General features: G+C 41.4%; 1 protein-coding gene across 2 annotated transcripts in view; it reads left to right on the top strand.

Annotated features, from left to right (window-relative positions):
• The window catches only part of LOC128646060 (uncharacterized), an 82,140-nt gene extending 65,396 nt beyond the window's left edge, over nt 1–16,744 (top strand). For both annotated transcript variants that reach the window (XM_053699483.1, XM_053699484.1), the window contains one exon: nt 13,572–16,744. In XM_053699483.1, the coding sequence (XP_053555458.1) occupies nt 13,572–15,953 (2,382 nt within the window). In that variant the 3' untranslated portion in view covers nt 15,954–16,744. The remainder of the gene's footprint in view (nt 1–13,571) is intronic.
• Nucleotides 16,745–16,969: the final 225 nt, after the last annotated feature.

Below are 16,969 nucleotides of genomic sequence, written 5' to 3'. Positions count from 1 at the left end.
GGGGGAGGGAAGAGAGCTGTTTGGGAGGGATCAGGGGGTCTGATGTTTTAGGTGGGAGGCTGAGCTCTACACTAAAGCTAAAATTAACCCTGCAAGCTCCCTACAAGCTACATAATTAACCCCATCACTGCTAGCCATAATACACGTGTGATGCGCAGCGGAATTTGGCGGCCTTCTAATTACCACAAAGCAACGCCAAAGCCATATATGTCTGCTATTTCTCCTGTTAAGTGTGGTCAGTCCACGGGTCATCATTACTTGTGGGATATTTGCTCCTCCCCAACAGGAAGTGCAAGAGGATCACCCAAGCAGAGCTGCTATATAGCTCCTCCACGTCATACCCAGTCATTCTCTTGCACCCAACTAATAGATAGGATGTGTGAGAGGACTGTGGTGATTATACTTAGTTTTTATAACTTCAATCAAAAGTTTATTTTAAAACAGCACCGGAGTGTGTTGTTCCTTCTCAGGGAGAATTTGAAGAAGAATCTACCTGAGTTTCTGTATGATTTTAACCGGAGTAGTTAAGATCATGTTGCTGTTCTCGGCCATCTGAGGAGTGAGGTAAACTTCAGATCAGGGGACAGCGGGCAGGTTCACCTGCAAAGAGGTATGTAGCAGCATATTATTTTCTGAGGAATGGAATTGACTAGAAAATACTGCCAATGCCTATATAATGTAAGTTCAGCCTTAAATGCAGTAGTAGCAACTGGTATCAGGCTGTCATGTATGTATATTTTCACTTCAGTATTCTGGGGAATGGCACTTCACTGGAATAATACTGTATGCATAAAACTTTAGCCTATCTTGCAGTGAGAATGACTAGCAGCAGGCTTTCTATGACAATTCATTTATTTGATGTTAAACGTTTTGCTGGCATGTTAAATCGTTTAATTTTCTGAGGTACTGGGTGAAAAATTGTTTTGGGCAATGTTTTTATCCACTTGGCGGGCATTTTATTGAATTTAAGACAGTTTACTGATCTCCCTCACTGTTGTGTGTGAGGGGGAGGGGCTTAATTTGGCGCTTTTACTATGCATCAGAAATTCAGTCACAAGTCTGTCTTCTTCCTTGCATGATCCGGTTCATCTCTACAGAGCTCAAGGGTCTTCAAAAATTATTTTGAGGGAGGTAATCACTCACAGCAGACCTGTGAGATTGTGCTTTGACTGTGATAAAAAACGTTTATATTCTGTACATTTTTTCTGCTATTAAAGGGTTAGTTATCCATTACTAATGGGGGCAATCCTTTGCTAAAATTGTGTTTTTTCCGGAGAGAATTTAATTTTATAGTTTCTCCAGTTTATTGTTACTCAACTGTCATAACTTTTTCTGTGCTTCTTAAAGGCACAGTACGTTTTTTCATATTATTTGTAAATTGTATTGAAAAGTATTTCCAAGTTTGCTGGTTTAATTGCTAGTGTGTTAAACATGTCTGACTCAGAGGAATATCTCTGTGCTATATGTGCTAAAGCCAAAGTGGAGCCCAATAGAAATTTATGTACTAATTGCATTGATGCTACTTTAAATAAAAGTCAATCTGTACAAATTGAACATCATTCACCAAACAACGAGAGGAAAGTTATGCCGACTAACTCTCCTCACGTGTCAGTACCTGCATCTCCCACTCGGGAGGTGCGTGATATTGTAACGCCGGGTACTTCAGGGCGGCCATTACAAATCACATTACAGGACATGGCTAATGTTATGACTGAAGTTTTGTCTAAATTACCAGAACTTAGAGGGAAGCGTGATCACTCTGGGGTGAGAACAGAGTGCGCTGATAATAGGGCCATGTCAGATACTGCGTCACAGTATGCAGAACATGAGGACGGAGAGCTTCAATCTGCAGGTGACGGTTCTGATCCCAATAGAGTGGATTCAGACATTTCTAATTTTAAGTTTAAGCTTGAAAACCTCCGCGTACTGCTAGGGGAGGTATTAGCGGCTCTGAATGATTGTAACACCGTTGCAATCCCAGAGAAATTATGTAGGCTGGATAGATACTATGCGGTACCGGCGAGTACTGACGTATTTCCTATACCTAAGAGGCTTACAGAGATAATTACTAAGGAGTGGGATAGGCCCGGTGTACCCTTTTCCCCCCCTCCTGTATTTAGAAAAATGTTTCCAATAGACGCCACCACACGGGACTTATGGCAAACGGTCCCTAAGGTGGAGGGAGCGGTTTCTACTCTGGCTAAGCGTACCACTATCCCGGTGGAGGATAGCTGTGCCTTTTCAGATCCAATGGATAAAAAATTAGAGGGTTACCTTAAGAAAATGTTTGTTCAACAAGGTTTTATATTGCAACCCCTTGCATGTATTGCGTCTGTCACGGCCGCGGCCGCTTTTTGGTCCGAGTTCCTGGAAGAGACTCTTGACTCAATAACTATAGATGAGATTTCAAACAAGCTTAAAACACTTAAGCTAGCTAATTCATTTGTTTCAGATGCCGTAGTACATTTAACTAAACTTACGGCTAAGAATTCCGGATTCGCCATTCAGGCACGCAGAGCACTGTGGCTAAAATCCTGGTCGGCTGACGTTACTTAACATACCTTTCAAAGGGCAGACCTTATTCGGGCCCGGTTTGAAAGAAATTATCGCTGACATTACAGGAGGTAAAGGCCATGCCCTGCCTCAAGACAGAGCCAAACCTAGGGCTAGACAGTCTAATTTTCGTTCCTTTCGTAATTTCAAGGCAGGAGCAGCATCAACTTCCTCTGCACCAAAACAGGAAGGAGCTGTTGCTCGCTACAGACAAGGCTGGAGACCTAACCAGTCCTGGAACAAGGGCAAGCAGGCCAGAAAACCTGCTGCTGCCCCTAAGACAGCATGAATTGAGGGCCCCCGATCTGGGAACGGATCTAGTGGGGGGCAGACTTTCTCTCTTCGCCCAGGCTTGGGCAAGAGATGTCCAGGATCCCTGGGCGTTAGAGATCATATCTCAGGGATATCTTCTGGACTTCAAATCCTCTCCCCCAAAAGGGAGATTTCATCTGTCAAGGTTGTCGACAAACCAAATAAAGAAAGAGGCGTTTCTACGCTGTGTACAAGATCTTTTACTAATGGGAGTGATCCATCCGGTTCCGCGGTCGGAACACGGACAGGGGTTTTACTCAAATCTGTTTGTGGTTCCCAAGAAAGAAGGAACCTTCAGACCAATCTTGGATTTAAAGATCCTGAACAAATTCCTAAGAGTTCCATTGTTCAAAATGGAAACTATTCGGACAATCCTACCCATGATCCAAAAGGGTCAGTACATGACCACAGTGGATTTAAAGGATGCTTACCTTCACATACCGATTCACAGAGATCATTACCGGTATCTAAGGTTTGCCTTCCTAGACAGGCATTACCAGTTTGTAGCTCTTCCATTCGGATTGGCTACGGCTCCAAGAATCTTCACAAAGGTTCTGGGTGCTCTTCTGGCGGTACTAAGACCGCAAGGAATTTCGGTAGCTCCGTACCTAGACGACATTCTGATACAAGCTTCAAGCTTTCAAACTGCCAAGTCTCATACAGAGTTAGTACTGGCATTTCTAAGGTCGCATGGGTGGAAGGTGAACGAAAAGAAGAGTTCTCTCTTTCCACTCACAAGAGTTCCCTTCTTGGGGACTCTTATAGATTCTGTAGAAATGAAGATCTACCTGACAGAGGACAGGTTAACAAAGCTTCAAAATGCTTGCCGTGTCCTTCATTCCATTCAACACCCGTCAGTGGCTCAATGCATGGAGGTGATCGGCTTAATGGTAGCGGCAATGGACATAGTACCCTTTGCACGCCTTCATCTCAGACCGCTGCAATTGTGCATGCTAAGTCAGTGGAATGGGGATTACTCAGATTTGTCCCCTACTCTGAATCTGGATCAAGAGACCAGAAATTCTCTTCTTTGGTGGCTTTCTCGGCCACATCTGTCCAGGGGGATGCCATTCAGCAGGCCAGATTGGACAATTGTAACAGACGCCAGCCTACTAGGTTGGGGCGCTGTCTGGAATTCTCTGAAGGCTCAGGGATCATGGACTCAGGAGGAGAGTCTCCTGCCAATAAACATTCTGGAATTGAGAGCAGTTCTCAATGCCCTTCTGGCTTGGCCCCAGTTAACAACTCAGGGGTTCATCAGGTTTCAGTCGGACAACATCACGACTGTAGCTTACATCAACCATCAAGGAGGGACAAGAAGCTCCCTAGCGATGATGGAAGTATCAAAGATAATTCGCTGGGCAGAGTCTCACTCCTGCCACCTATCAGCAATCCACATCCCGGGAGTGGAGAACTGGGAGGCGGATTTCCTAAGTCGTCAGACTTTTCATCCGGGGGAGTGGGAACTTCATCCGGAGGTCTTTGCCCAAATACTTCGACGTTGGGGCAAACCAGAAATAGATCTCATGGCGTCTCGACAGAACGCCAAGCTTCCTTGTTACGGGTCCAGATCCAGGGATCCGGGAGCGGTCCTGGTAAATGCTTTGACAGCACCTTGGACCTTCGGGAGGGCTTATGTGTTTCCACCCTTCCCGATGCTTCCTCGATTGATTGCCAGGATCAAACAGGAGAGAGCATCGGTGATTCTAATAGCGCCTGCGTGGCCACGCAGGACCTGGTATGCAGATCTAGTGGACATGTCATCCTGTCCACCTTGGTCTCTGCCTCTGAGACAGGACCTTCTGATCCAGGGTCCCTTCAAACATCAAAATCTAATTTCTCTGAAGCTGACTGCCTGGAAATTGAACGCTTGATTTTATCAAAACGTGGATTTTCTGAGTCAGTAATTGATACCTTAATACAGGCTAGGAAGCCTGTTACCAGAAAGATTTACCATAAAATATGGCGTAAATACTTATATTGGTGCGAATCCAAAGGTTACTCTTGGAGTAAGGTTAGGATTCCTAGGATATTGTCTTTTCTACAAGAAGGTTTAGAAAAGGGTTTATCCGCTAGTTCCTTAAAGGGACAGATCTCAGCTCTGTCCATTCTTTTACACAAACGTCTGTCAGAAGTTCCAGACGTTCAGGCTTTTTGTCAGGCTTTGGCCAGGATTAAGCCTGTGTTTAAATCTGTTGCTCCGCCATGGAGTTTAAACCTAGTTCTTAACGTTTTACAGGGTGTTCCGTTTGAACCCCTTCATTCCATTGATATAAAATTGTTATCTTGGAAAGTTCTGTTTTTAATGGCTATTTCCTCGGCTCGAAGAGTCTCTGAGTTATCGGCCTTACATTGTGATTCTCCTTATCTGATTTTTCATTCAGACAAGGTAGTTCTGCGTACTAAACCTGGGTTCTTACCTAAGGTGGTCACTAACAGGAATATCAATCAAGAGATTGTTGTTCCATCCTTGTGTCCAAATCCTTCTTCGAAGAAGGAACGACTTCTACACAATCTGGATGTTGTTCGTGCCCTGAAATTTTATTTACAGGCAACTAAAGATTTTCGACAAACGTCTTCCCTGTTTGTCGTTTATTCTGGTCAGAGGAGAGGTCAAAAAGCTTCTGCTACCTCTCTCTCTTTTTGGCTTCGTAGCATAATACGTTTAGCTTATGAGACTGCTGGACAGCAGCCTCCTGAAAGAATTACAGCTCATTCTACTAGAGCTGTGGCTTCCACTTGGGCCTTTAAGAATGAGGCCTCTGTTGAACAGATTTGCAAGGCTGCAACTTGGTCTTCGCTTCATACTTTTTACAAATTTTACAAATTTGACACTTTTGCTTCTTCGGAGGCTGTTTTTGGGAGAAAGGTTCTTCAGGCAGTGGTTCCTTCCGTATAAAGATCCTGCCTGTCCCTCCCGTCATCCGTGTACTTTAGCTTTGGTATTGGTATCCCACAAGTAATGATGACCCGTGGACTGACCACACTTAACAGGAGAAAACATAATTTATGCTTACCTGATAAATTCCTTTCTCCTGTAGTGTGGTCAGTCCACGGCCCGCCCTGTTTTTTATGGCAGGTCTAAATTTTTAAATTATACTCCAGTCACCACTGCACCCTTTAGCTTCTCCTTTCTCGTTGGTTCTCGGTCGAATGACTGGGTGTGACGTGGAGGGGAGGAGCTATATAGCAGCTCTGCTTGGGTGATCCTCTTGCACTTCCTGTTGGGGAGGAGCAAATATCCCACAAGTAATGATGACCCGTGGACTGACCACACTACAGGAGAAAGGAATTCATCAGGTAAGCATAAATTATGTTTTCTGAACAAAGGGGATCCCAGAGAAGCATTTACAACCATTTGTGCCATAATTGCACAAGCTGTTTGTAAATGATTTCAAGTGAGAAACCTAAAATTGTGAAAAATTTAACGTTTTTTTTAATTTGATCGCATTTGGCGGTGAAATGGTGGCAGGAAATATACCAAAATTGGCCTAGATCAATACTTGGTGTTGTCTACTACACTAAAGCTAAAATTACCCCAAAAAGCTCCCTACATGCTCCCTAATTAACCCCTTCACTGCTGGGCATAATACACGTGTAGTGCGCAGTGGCATTTAGTAGCCTTCTAATTACCAAAAAGCAACGCCAAAGCCATATATGTCTGCTATTTCTGAACAAAGAGGATCCCAGAGAAGAATTTACAACAATTTAAGCCATAATTGCACAAGCTGTTTGTAAATAATTTCAGTGAGAAACCAAAAGTTTGTGAAAAAAATTAGTGAAAAAGTGAACGAATTTTTGTATTTAATCGCATTTGGTGGTGAAATGATGGCATGAAATATACCAAAATGGGCCTAGATCAATACTTTGGGATGTCTACTAAAAAAAAATATGTACATGTCAATGGATATTCAGAGATTCCTGAAAGATATTAGTGTTCTAATGTAACTAGCGCTAATTTTGAAAAATAATGGTTTGGAAATAGCAAAGTGCTACTTGTATTTATGGCCCTATAACTTACAAAAAAAAGCAAAGAAGATGTAAACATTGGGTATTTCTAAACTCAGGACAAAATTTAGAAACTATTTAGCATGGGTGTTTTTTGGTGGTTGTAGATGTGTAACAGATTTTGGGGGTCAAAGTTAGAAAAAGTGTGTTTTTTTTCCTCATATTTTATAAAAAAAATTTATAGTAAATTATAAGATATGATGAAAATAATGGTATTTTTAGAAAGTCCATTTAATGGCGAGAAAAACGGTATATAATATGTGTGGGTACAGAAAATTACAGCTAAACACAAACACTGCAGAAATGTAAAAATAGCCTTGGTCCCAAACGGACAGAAAATGGAAAAGTGCTGTGGTCATTAAGGGGTTAAAGGGACAAATTTCTGCCTTGTCAATTTTGTTACACAGACGTTTGGCAGATGTTCCAGACGTTCAGTCTTTTTGTCAGGCTCTAACCAGAATTAAGCCTGTATTTAGACCAATTGCTCCACTCTGGAGTTTGAATTTAGTTCTTAATGTTCTTGAAGGGGTTCCGTTTGAACCCATGCATTCCATAGATATTAAGTTGTTATCTTAGAAAGTTTTGTTTTTGGTTGCTATTTCTTCTGCTCGTAGAGTTTCTGAGCTTTCAGCATTACAATGTGATTCGCCTCGTCTTATCTTCCATTCTGATAAGGTGGTTTTACATACCAAACCTGGTTTCCTTCCTAAGGTTGTTTCTAATAAGAATATTAATCAGGAAATTGTTGTTCCTTCATTATGTCCTAACCCTTCTTCTAAGAAGGAGCGTATGTTGCATAACTTGGACGTGGTCCGTGCCGTGAAGTTTTACTTGCAGGCGACTAAGGATTTCCATCAATCATCTTCATTATTCATTGTTTTTTCTGGAAAGCGTAGGGGTTAGAAAGCTACGGCTACCTCCCTTTCTTTTTGGCTGAAGAGTATCATCCGTCTGGCATATGAGACTGCTGGACTGCAGCCTCCTGAAAGAATTACGGCCCATTCTACTAGGACTGTGGCTTCCTCATGGGCATTTAAAAACTATGCTTCTGTTGAACAGATTTGCAAGGCTGCGACTTGGTCGTCTCTTCACACTTTTTACAAATTTTACAAATTTGATACTTTTGCTTCTTCTGAGGCTGGATTTGGGAAAAAGGTTCTTCAAGCAGTGGTGCCTTCCATTTAGGTCCCTGTCTTGTCCCTCCCTTTCATCCGTGTCCTGTAGTTTTGGTATTGTATCCCACAAGTAAGGATGAAATCCGTGGACTCGTCGTATCTTGTAGAAGAAAAGTAAATTTATGCTTACCTGATAAATTAATTTCTTCTACGATATAACGAGTCCACGGCCCACCCTGTCATTTTTAAGACTGATTTAAATTATATTTGTTATAAACTTCAGTCACCTCTGCACCTTTGGCTTTTCCTTTCTCTTCCTAACTTCGGTCGAATGACTGGAGGTGGAGGGAAGGGAGGAGCTATATATACAGCTCTGCTGTGGTGCTCTTTGCCACTTCCTGTTAGCAGGAGGATAAATCCCACAAGTAAGGATGAAATCCGTGGACTCGTCATATCGTAGAAGAAATTAATTTATCAGGTAAGCATAAATTTACTTTTTTTTTATTTATTTTTTGCAACGTTAAATTTTGTTAGTTGTTATCTCAACTTGTTGTTCATTTGGATCTAGGGTTACTTTGGTCCTTTTTTCTTTTCCCTTAAAGTGACATTAACGCTAAAAAAAAGTTTTATTTTTAAATTTCTTTTTCATGTGATTTGAGATGGACATAGGAGTTGTGCAACCTGGTACTTGCTCTATGTGTTTGAATGCTAGTGTTGAACCACCAATTCCTTTTTGTCCCTCATGTGTTGAGAGGGCTTTGAGCTATAAAGAAAAGATATTGCATGAACAAACCTTTTCTAAGGCGGGTGCTTCCCAGGAGTCTCATGATGAGACTCAGAGTATGCCGCAGCTTTCTCCCCAAATGTCCCAGGATTTACGCCCGCTCAAGCAGTGCCCTGTACTTTAACTCCTGCTCCAGCTATCTCTGGGGTTACTTTAAAGGACATAGCTGCGCTTATGTCTTCTACGATTTCTGATGCATTATCTGCTTTCCCCATGTTACAAGGCAAGCGTAAAAGAAAGGATACCAATATGGTCAGTGAGGATTCTGATCCAATGGTAGCAATTTCAGAGGTACCCTCCCAGGGAACTGAGTTGGAGGGTATGGAAATGTTATCAGAAGGTGAGATCTCTGACTCTGAAAGCTCTTTACCTCTATCAGATTCAGAGGTGGTATCTTTCAGATTTAAGCTGGAACACCTCAATCTGTTACTCATGGAGGTTCTGCTAACTTTAGATGATTGTGACTCTTCAGTAGTAGTTGCTCCTGAGAAGTTGTGTAAATTGGATAGATATTTTGAAGTTCCCTCTTACTCAGATGTCTTTCCAGTTCCTAAAAGAACTTCAGAGATTATTTCTAAGGAATGGGAGAAACCAGGCATTCCTTTCTCTCAGTCTCCTGTTTTTAAGAAGATGTTTCCTGTAGCGGATGCTATTATGGAAACCTGGCAATCGGTTCCTAAGGTGGAGGGGGCTATTTCCTCCTTGGCCAAACGAACTACTATTCCTATTGAGGATAGTTGTGCTTTCAAAGACCCCATGGACAAGAAGTTGGAGGGTCTATTAAAAAATATCTATGTTCACCAGGGTCTGCTATTGCAGCCGGCTGCGTGCATTGCTACAGTCACCAGTGCGGCAGCTTATTGGTTTGATGCTCTTGCCGAGTCTCTTAAGACTGAGACTTCTTTAGAGGAAATCCAGGATCGGATTAAAGCTCTGAAATTAGCCAATTCTTTTATTACAGATGCTTCTCTGCAAGTTACTAAATTGGCAGCTAAGAGTTCAGGTTTTTCTATCCTAGCCTGCAGGGCCTTATGGTTGAAACCTTGGTCTGCGGACGTATCATCTAAGTCTAAGACCTTGTTTGGACCTGGCTTGAAGGAAATTATCTCTAACATCACGGGAGGCAAGGGTCATCTACTTCCTCAAGATAAAAGAACCAAACGGAAAGGACGACAAAGTACGGTAATTTTCGTTCCTTTCGAAATTTCAAGGGCAATTCCTTCTCTTCCTCCTCTAAACAGGAAGGAAATTATTCACAATCTCAGTCTACTTTGAGACCCAACCAGTCTTGGAACAAGGGTAAACAATCCAAGAATCCTGCTGCTGATTCCATGTCAGCATGAAGGGTTTGCCCCGATCCGGGAGCGGATCTGGTAGGGGGCAGACTTTCTTTCTTCATCCAAGCTTGGGTGCGGGATATTCAGGATTCCTGGGCTATAGAAATAGTGTCTCAGGGATACAAACTGGAGTTCAGAAATTTTCCTCCCCGAGGAAGATTTCTTTTTTCAAGATTATCTGCAGACCAGATAAAAAGAGAGGCGTTCTTACATTGTGTAAGAGACCTCTCTTCCATGGGAGTAATTTGTCCCGTTCCTATACAGGAACAAGGGCAGGGTTTTTATTCAAATCTGTTTGTAGTTCCCAAAAAGGAGGGAACTTTCAGACCTCTCCTAGACCTCAAGGGTCTAAACAAGTTTCTCAGGTTTCCATCGTTCAAGATGGAGACTATGTGTTCCATTCTTCCTTTGATCCTGGAGGGTCAATTTATGACGACAGTGGATTTAAAGGATGCATATCTGCATGTTCCTATCCACAGAGATCATCACAAGTTCCTAAGGTTTTCCTTTCTGGACGAACACTTTCTTTCGGTCTGGCCATGGCACCCAGAATTTTCACAAAGGTTCTGGGGTCTCTGCTGGCGGTTCTAAGACCGCGGGGCATTGCGGTGGAGCCTTATCTGGACGATATTCTAATCCAGGCGTCATCTTGTCAGCAAGCAAGGTCCCATACCGACATGCTATCCTTCCTGGGAACTCACGGGTGGAAGATAAATCTGGAAAAGAGTTCCTTAATCCCGAAGACAAGGGTGACCTTCTTGGGAACTCTAATCAATTCTATATCCATGAGAATTTTTCTGACAGAGGTCAGAAAATCAGAAATTCTGGATACCTGTCGAGCCTTTCAGTCCACTCCTCGGCCATCAGTGGCTCAGTGCATGGAGGTAATCGGATTGATGGTGGCGGCAATGGACATCATACCGTTTGCTCGGTTTCACCTCAGACCTCTGCAGTTAAACATGCTAAGGCAGTGGAATGGAGATTATGCAGATTTGTCTCCTCGAATAACCCTGGAATAGGAGACGAGGGACTCTCTTCAATGGTGGTTGTCTCTGGATCATCTATCCCAGGGGACATGCTTTTGCAGACCTTCATGGGTGATTGTGACAACGGACGCCAGCCTTTTAGGATGGGGAGCAGTTTGGGGCTCTCAAAAGGTTCAGGGAGTATGGACTCAGGCAGAGTCTCTTCTTCCTATAAACATCCTGAAGCTAAGAGCAATCTTCAATGCTCTTCTGGCCTGGCCTCAGTTGGCTTCCGCCCAGTTCGTCAGATTCCAGTCAGACAACATAACGACAGTGGCTTACATCAATCAGTCAGCGATCCACATCCCAGGGGTGGACAACTGGGAGGCAGACTTTCTGAGCAGGCAGACTTTTCACCCGGGAGAGTGGGAAGTCCATCTGGAAATATTCTCCAACCTGATTCTCAAATGGGGTCGGCCGGAGTTAGATCTCATGGCATCTCTTCAGAATGCCAAGCTCCCGAGATACGGGTCCAGGGATCCCCAGGTGGAACTGATAGATGCTTTGGCAGTTCCTTGGTCCTTCAGCCTATCATATCTATTTCCCCTGTTTGCTCTTCTTCCTCAGGTCATTGCTCGAATCAAACAGGAGAAGGCATCAGTGATCCTCATCGCTCCTGCGTGGCCTTGCAGGATTTGGTATGCCGATCTGGTGGACATGTCATCCATGCCACCTTGGAAGCTTCCATTGAGGAGGGACCTTCTCATTCAAGGACCCTTCCTTCACCCAAATCTAGCTTCTCTGAAGCTGACTGCTCGGAGATTGAACGCTTAATCCTATCCAAGCGGGGTTTTTCTGATTCGGTCATAGAGACCTTAATTCAGGCGCGTAAACCTGTAATTAGAAAGATTTACCATAAGATATGGTGTAAATATCTTTATTGGTGTGAATCCAAGGGCTACTCATGGAGTAGATTTAGGATTCCCAGAATTTTTCTTTTCTCCAAGAAGGTTTGGAGAAGGGTTTATCGACAAGTTCCCTAAAGGGTCAGATCTCTGCCTTATCTATTTTGTTACACAAACGTCTGGCAGATGTCCCAGATGTTCAATCTTTTTGTCAGGCCTTGGTTAGGATCAGGCCTGTGTTCAAGCCAGTTACTCCTCCGTGGAGTCTGAATTTAGTTCTTAAAGTTCTTCAAGGGGCTCCGTTTGAGCCTATGCATGCCTTAGATATTAAGTTGTTATCTTGGAAAGTTTTATTTGTTGCTATTTCTTCAGCTCGAAGAGTTTCTGAGCTTTCGGTGTTGCAATACAATTTGCCTTATCTTATTTTCCATTCGGATAAGGTAGTTTTGTGTACTAAACTATGGTTCCTTCCTAAGGTTGTTTCAGACAGGAACATTAATCAGGAGATTGTGGTTCCTTCATTGTGTCCTAATCCTTCTTCTCAGAAGGAACGTCTTCTGCACAATTTGGACATAGTCCGTGCTTTAAAGTTTTACGTACAAGCTACTAAAGACTTTCGTCAGTCTTCTTCTCTGTTTTTAATTTTCTCTGGAAAACGTAAGGGTCAGAAAGCTACGGCTACCTCTCTTTCTTTTTGTTTGAAGAGTATCATCCGCTTTGCATATGAGACTGCTGGACAGCAGCCTCCTAAAAGAGTTACGGCTCATTCCACTAGGGCTGTTGCTTCTTCATGGGCATTCAAAAATGAAGCTTCTGTAGAACAGATTTGCAAGGCTGCAACTTGGTCTTCTCTTCACACTTTTTCTAAATTTTACAAATTTGATACTTTTGCCTTGGCCGAGGCTACTTTTGGGAGAAAGGTTCTTCAAGCAGTGGTGCCTTCCGTTTAGGTTCCCTGTCTTGTCCCTTCCTTATCATCAGTGTACTCTAGCTTTGGTATTGTATCCCACAAGTAAGGATGATGATCCGTGGACTCATCATGTCTAAAAAGAAACAAATTTATCAGGTAAGCATAAATTTTCTTTTTTTTTTTTTTTTCTTCTTTTGATTTCTCCTCCAGTTAAATACCATAGAGATTTGGTATTAAATAAAAAAGGCCATTGATTTAATTACCTTGCTCCTTGAAATGTCAATTCATTTGAGACACTTATGTGCTGTTAGGATTGTTATGGGGTGTTTCATTTTTGTGAAATTGTAATGGAGATAGTACAACATATTAGACATGCTTTGTTGATATTCCATTGCTAGATATTACAGAATCTGATGCACATATGCTATGTTTTGTAACTTGCTTATCTTGGTTGTAAGATTTGGTTAAAAAATAAATTAAAAAAAAACAAACCGTAATGCATATTACCAGAAGCATTTCTGCTAATGGAAGTATATTGCAAAAATGCTTATTTAAAACTGAAAAGCATTCATGCACATTTCAATTTTAATCTTTCTATACCTTTAACATAAAACTGTAAATAACTTACAAACAATCCTATGAATATCTAATTATTTCTTATTTATTTTTCTCCCCCCCACAGATGCCGAGGTGTATTGTAAAGGCTTGTGAAACTAAACAGGTTCGCACAAGACCCTTAGGAGACATATCCATGCATACATTTCCAAAAGCACCTGAAAGAGTAAAACTGTGGCTAGAAAAAACTGGACAGTACTCTGGAGACCTAGATCTTATAGTAGAGCAGTTTTCAGAGAAGAAAAAGGGTGGTAACCTTCGCATGTGTTCAAAACATTTCACTCCTGATTGCTATGAGACTATAGGAGTGAGCAAGCGCCTTAAAAAAGATGCTATTCCTTCTATCTTCCATGGTACTGGAACAGTGGTACAGTCCCGCCCATTTAAGGTTTCACCGGCTACTTCACATCAACAAAGGGGTGTAGTACATCTAGACAGCACATTGAAGGTTTTGCCGGCTAATATTTTACCAGTGCACAGTGAAAAAGGGATAGGAGGTCTGCCTCGGCCAGCTAAGAAAATGTTTGACAGCTGCATAGCTGAAATAACAGTAGATGGAACTTATATAACTAGAGACACTTCGGCTGTTAGGTTTATAAAAAAAACTACCACTGAGCGTTTAATTCCTTGCAAGGATGTTGGCACGTGGACAGGCTCATATGAGGACTTTGTGGCTGAACGTACATCCGTTGGAATTGATATGTCAACTTCAAGCAATTTTACAGTCCAATCTAAACAGTCTAATTCTAAAACTTCACCAATGGTAATATCTGATAATGATAATGTCCAAGACCAAACTCTCATCGACACATCATCAACAATTTCACCTGATCTAGACACTGGTGCAAATGTGCCTGAGAAAAATGTCAACACATCACCAATTTCACCTGATCCAAACACAGGTGCAAATGTGTTTGAGGAAAATGTTTATAGTTGTTCAGATCCCCAACCAGTATCACTTGAACCATCAGACAATGTATACTATCAGCATGATGTCCCATCCTATCTACAGGAGACTGACTCTTTCATACGTGGTCATTCTTGTAGCAGTGGTTACCAAAGGGGGAATCCTTTTGAGGAAAGAAAGTTTATAGTCTTTGAATCAAATTTGGATGATTTGTTATGTAAAATGAAATGTTCTTACAATGGCACATGTTTTGCACCAATAATCCGGGCAAAAAAATATATTTTTGGGACAATGTTAATTGTCTATGGCGACTGTCTTAATGGTCATAATACTAAGCTTTGGCAAAATCAGCCAGTGATAGGCAATATGCCTATTGGTAATCTGTTATTATGTGCTGCTCTCTTGTTCAGTGGGAATATTTACAACAAACTTAAAGAGTTTTTCAAACTTTTGTGCATTCCTTTCATTTCTCTTAAAACTTATGGAAGCTATCAAAAAAAATTTCTTTTGCCTGCCATTGACCATCGTTGGAAGAAAGAACGGCAGGGGATAATACACTCTTTGCGGGGCAAACCATTATGTCTATCTGGTGATGGTCAGCATGACCAAACCGATTTTCCTACTCAATGTTGCACATATACACTGACAGAAGAACGTACCAAAAAAATAATAGATTTCCATACTGTCCATGCTTCAGAAAAAAAATCAATGGCGACTCTAGAATCTAAAGCTTTTAGGCGTTGTGTAAACAATGTCCTAACTGAAGGTTTGGAAATTCTTATCATTGCCACAAAAAATAAAGCAAGAATTAAAAAAATCATGGATGAAGAGTTTAAGCAAATAAATCACCAGTTTGAAATTGGGCAGTATACAGAAAGTCTACAGAAAAAGTTAATCTCTTTGGCCAATAAGCCATGCAGCACTGCAATTGCACCATGGATACCAACTATAATTAATCATTTATTGGTTGCAAGTGCATTATGTAAAGGGGATGCTGATTTGTTACAGGAGAAATGGAACTCTGTAATGTACCATGTGACTAATCAACACTCCTGGGTTAAAGGAACTTCCGTTCATAAATGTCCTCATGATGACTTAAACAAAGAAGAGGACACAAAACATCCTTGGTTGAAGATGGGAACTATGGCTACTTCTGAACTAAGTCTATTTGTTCATGATGAACAGATTCAACAGGACTTAACTCATCTAACAGAATTTTGCAATGCCGGAGATACTGATCTTTTCCACAGCATGTTGTTAAAGTACAGACCCAAAGGTGCTCACTTTACACTGAAATCACTCGAGGCTAGAACTAAGCTAGCAATTCTAGCACACAATGTAAATGTGGACAGGTTTCCAGTTAAAAAACAACTTGGCTTCTCGGGACGAGGGTCTTTTGATTCTTTACAGCAAAAGCTTTTTCCCAAAGACCAAAAACAAGGTCAAGTAGAACCTATTGACATGAGTATGACAATTGACCATGTGTATCCTATTATGGATAATGTTCTTAGATTGGCTTATGGGAAACGTTTACATGATTAGCATCCACAATCCTTTTTCTAATCAAAAAATATGAAGTCAATATCCTGTCTAGAAATGCCAGTAGTAGCTCATATAAGTAAATTGAAGCCATTACTAAGTTTTCCTATGCCAATGTGGATGATCGTAACAGACTTGTTTCCAAGTGCTAAGTATTTAATTCTAAGGGGTAGATTTACCAATGTCTGTCCGACATGATACACTGTAGCGTATCATGTCCGACAGACATTGCTGAATGCAGACAGCATACGCTCTCGGCATTTATCATTGCACAAGCAGTTCACCAGAACTGCTTGTACAATGCCGTCTTCTGCAGATTCGTAGGGGGTGTCAATCAGCCCGATCATATAGGATCGGGCGGATTGAATACCGCAGCCTCAGAGGCAGCGGACAAGTTATGGAGCAGTGGTCTTTAGACCGCTGCTTCATAACTGCTGTTTCCGGCGAGCCTGAAGGCTTGCGCAGAAACGGGCATCAGGGGCCATTTGACCTTTGTTAAATCGACCCCTAAATGTTTAATTCCTCACATGGGTAAAAGGGAAAGACGTAAAGAAATTGTCATTATGGTCAAGTTAATTGTCAGCTATTAAATACCTTTTGTATAATGTCTGGATAAAGCTATTTTATGATCTGATCTTATGTTGTATACCTTGAGTATTTTTATATTGTTGACACTATTAAGCATGGTTCTATTTGTTGATTACTAGATACTGACCAAAATATGCCGTGATCTATCTTTTGTTGATTTTTTCAAAATACATGTTAAAGCTGACAGAATAAAATAATCAATTTTGTTTTGCCTGGGTTATATTTGTATATAAGGGTAATATTCTTATTATTTATTTTTTTTATTCTACACTTAAAGGGACATTAAACACTAAATAATTGCTAGATAGAATGATGCAGTCAAAGAAAAAATTAGTCAGAATAACATGCAGATGTATTCTTTAAAGTTTCATTAGCTGTTTAAATATTGACAAAATAAGTGTAACATTTTAGTGTGTGGAATATAAGTGTTC

The sequence above is a fragment of the Bombina bombina genome, chromosome 1 (assembly GCF_027579735.1).
Source record: "Bombina bombina isolate aBomBom1 chromosome 1, aBomBom1.pri, whole genome shotgun sequence".
NCBI classification, from domain to species: domain Eukaryota; kingdom Metazoa; phylum Chordata; class Amphibia; order Anura; family Bombinatoridae; genus Bombina; species Bombina bombina.
The sequence above is the reverse complement of the archived record's forward strand: the minus strand, read 5'-3'. Positions and strand labels throughout refer to the sequence as shown.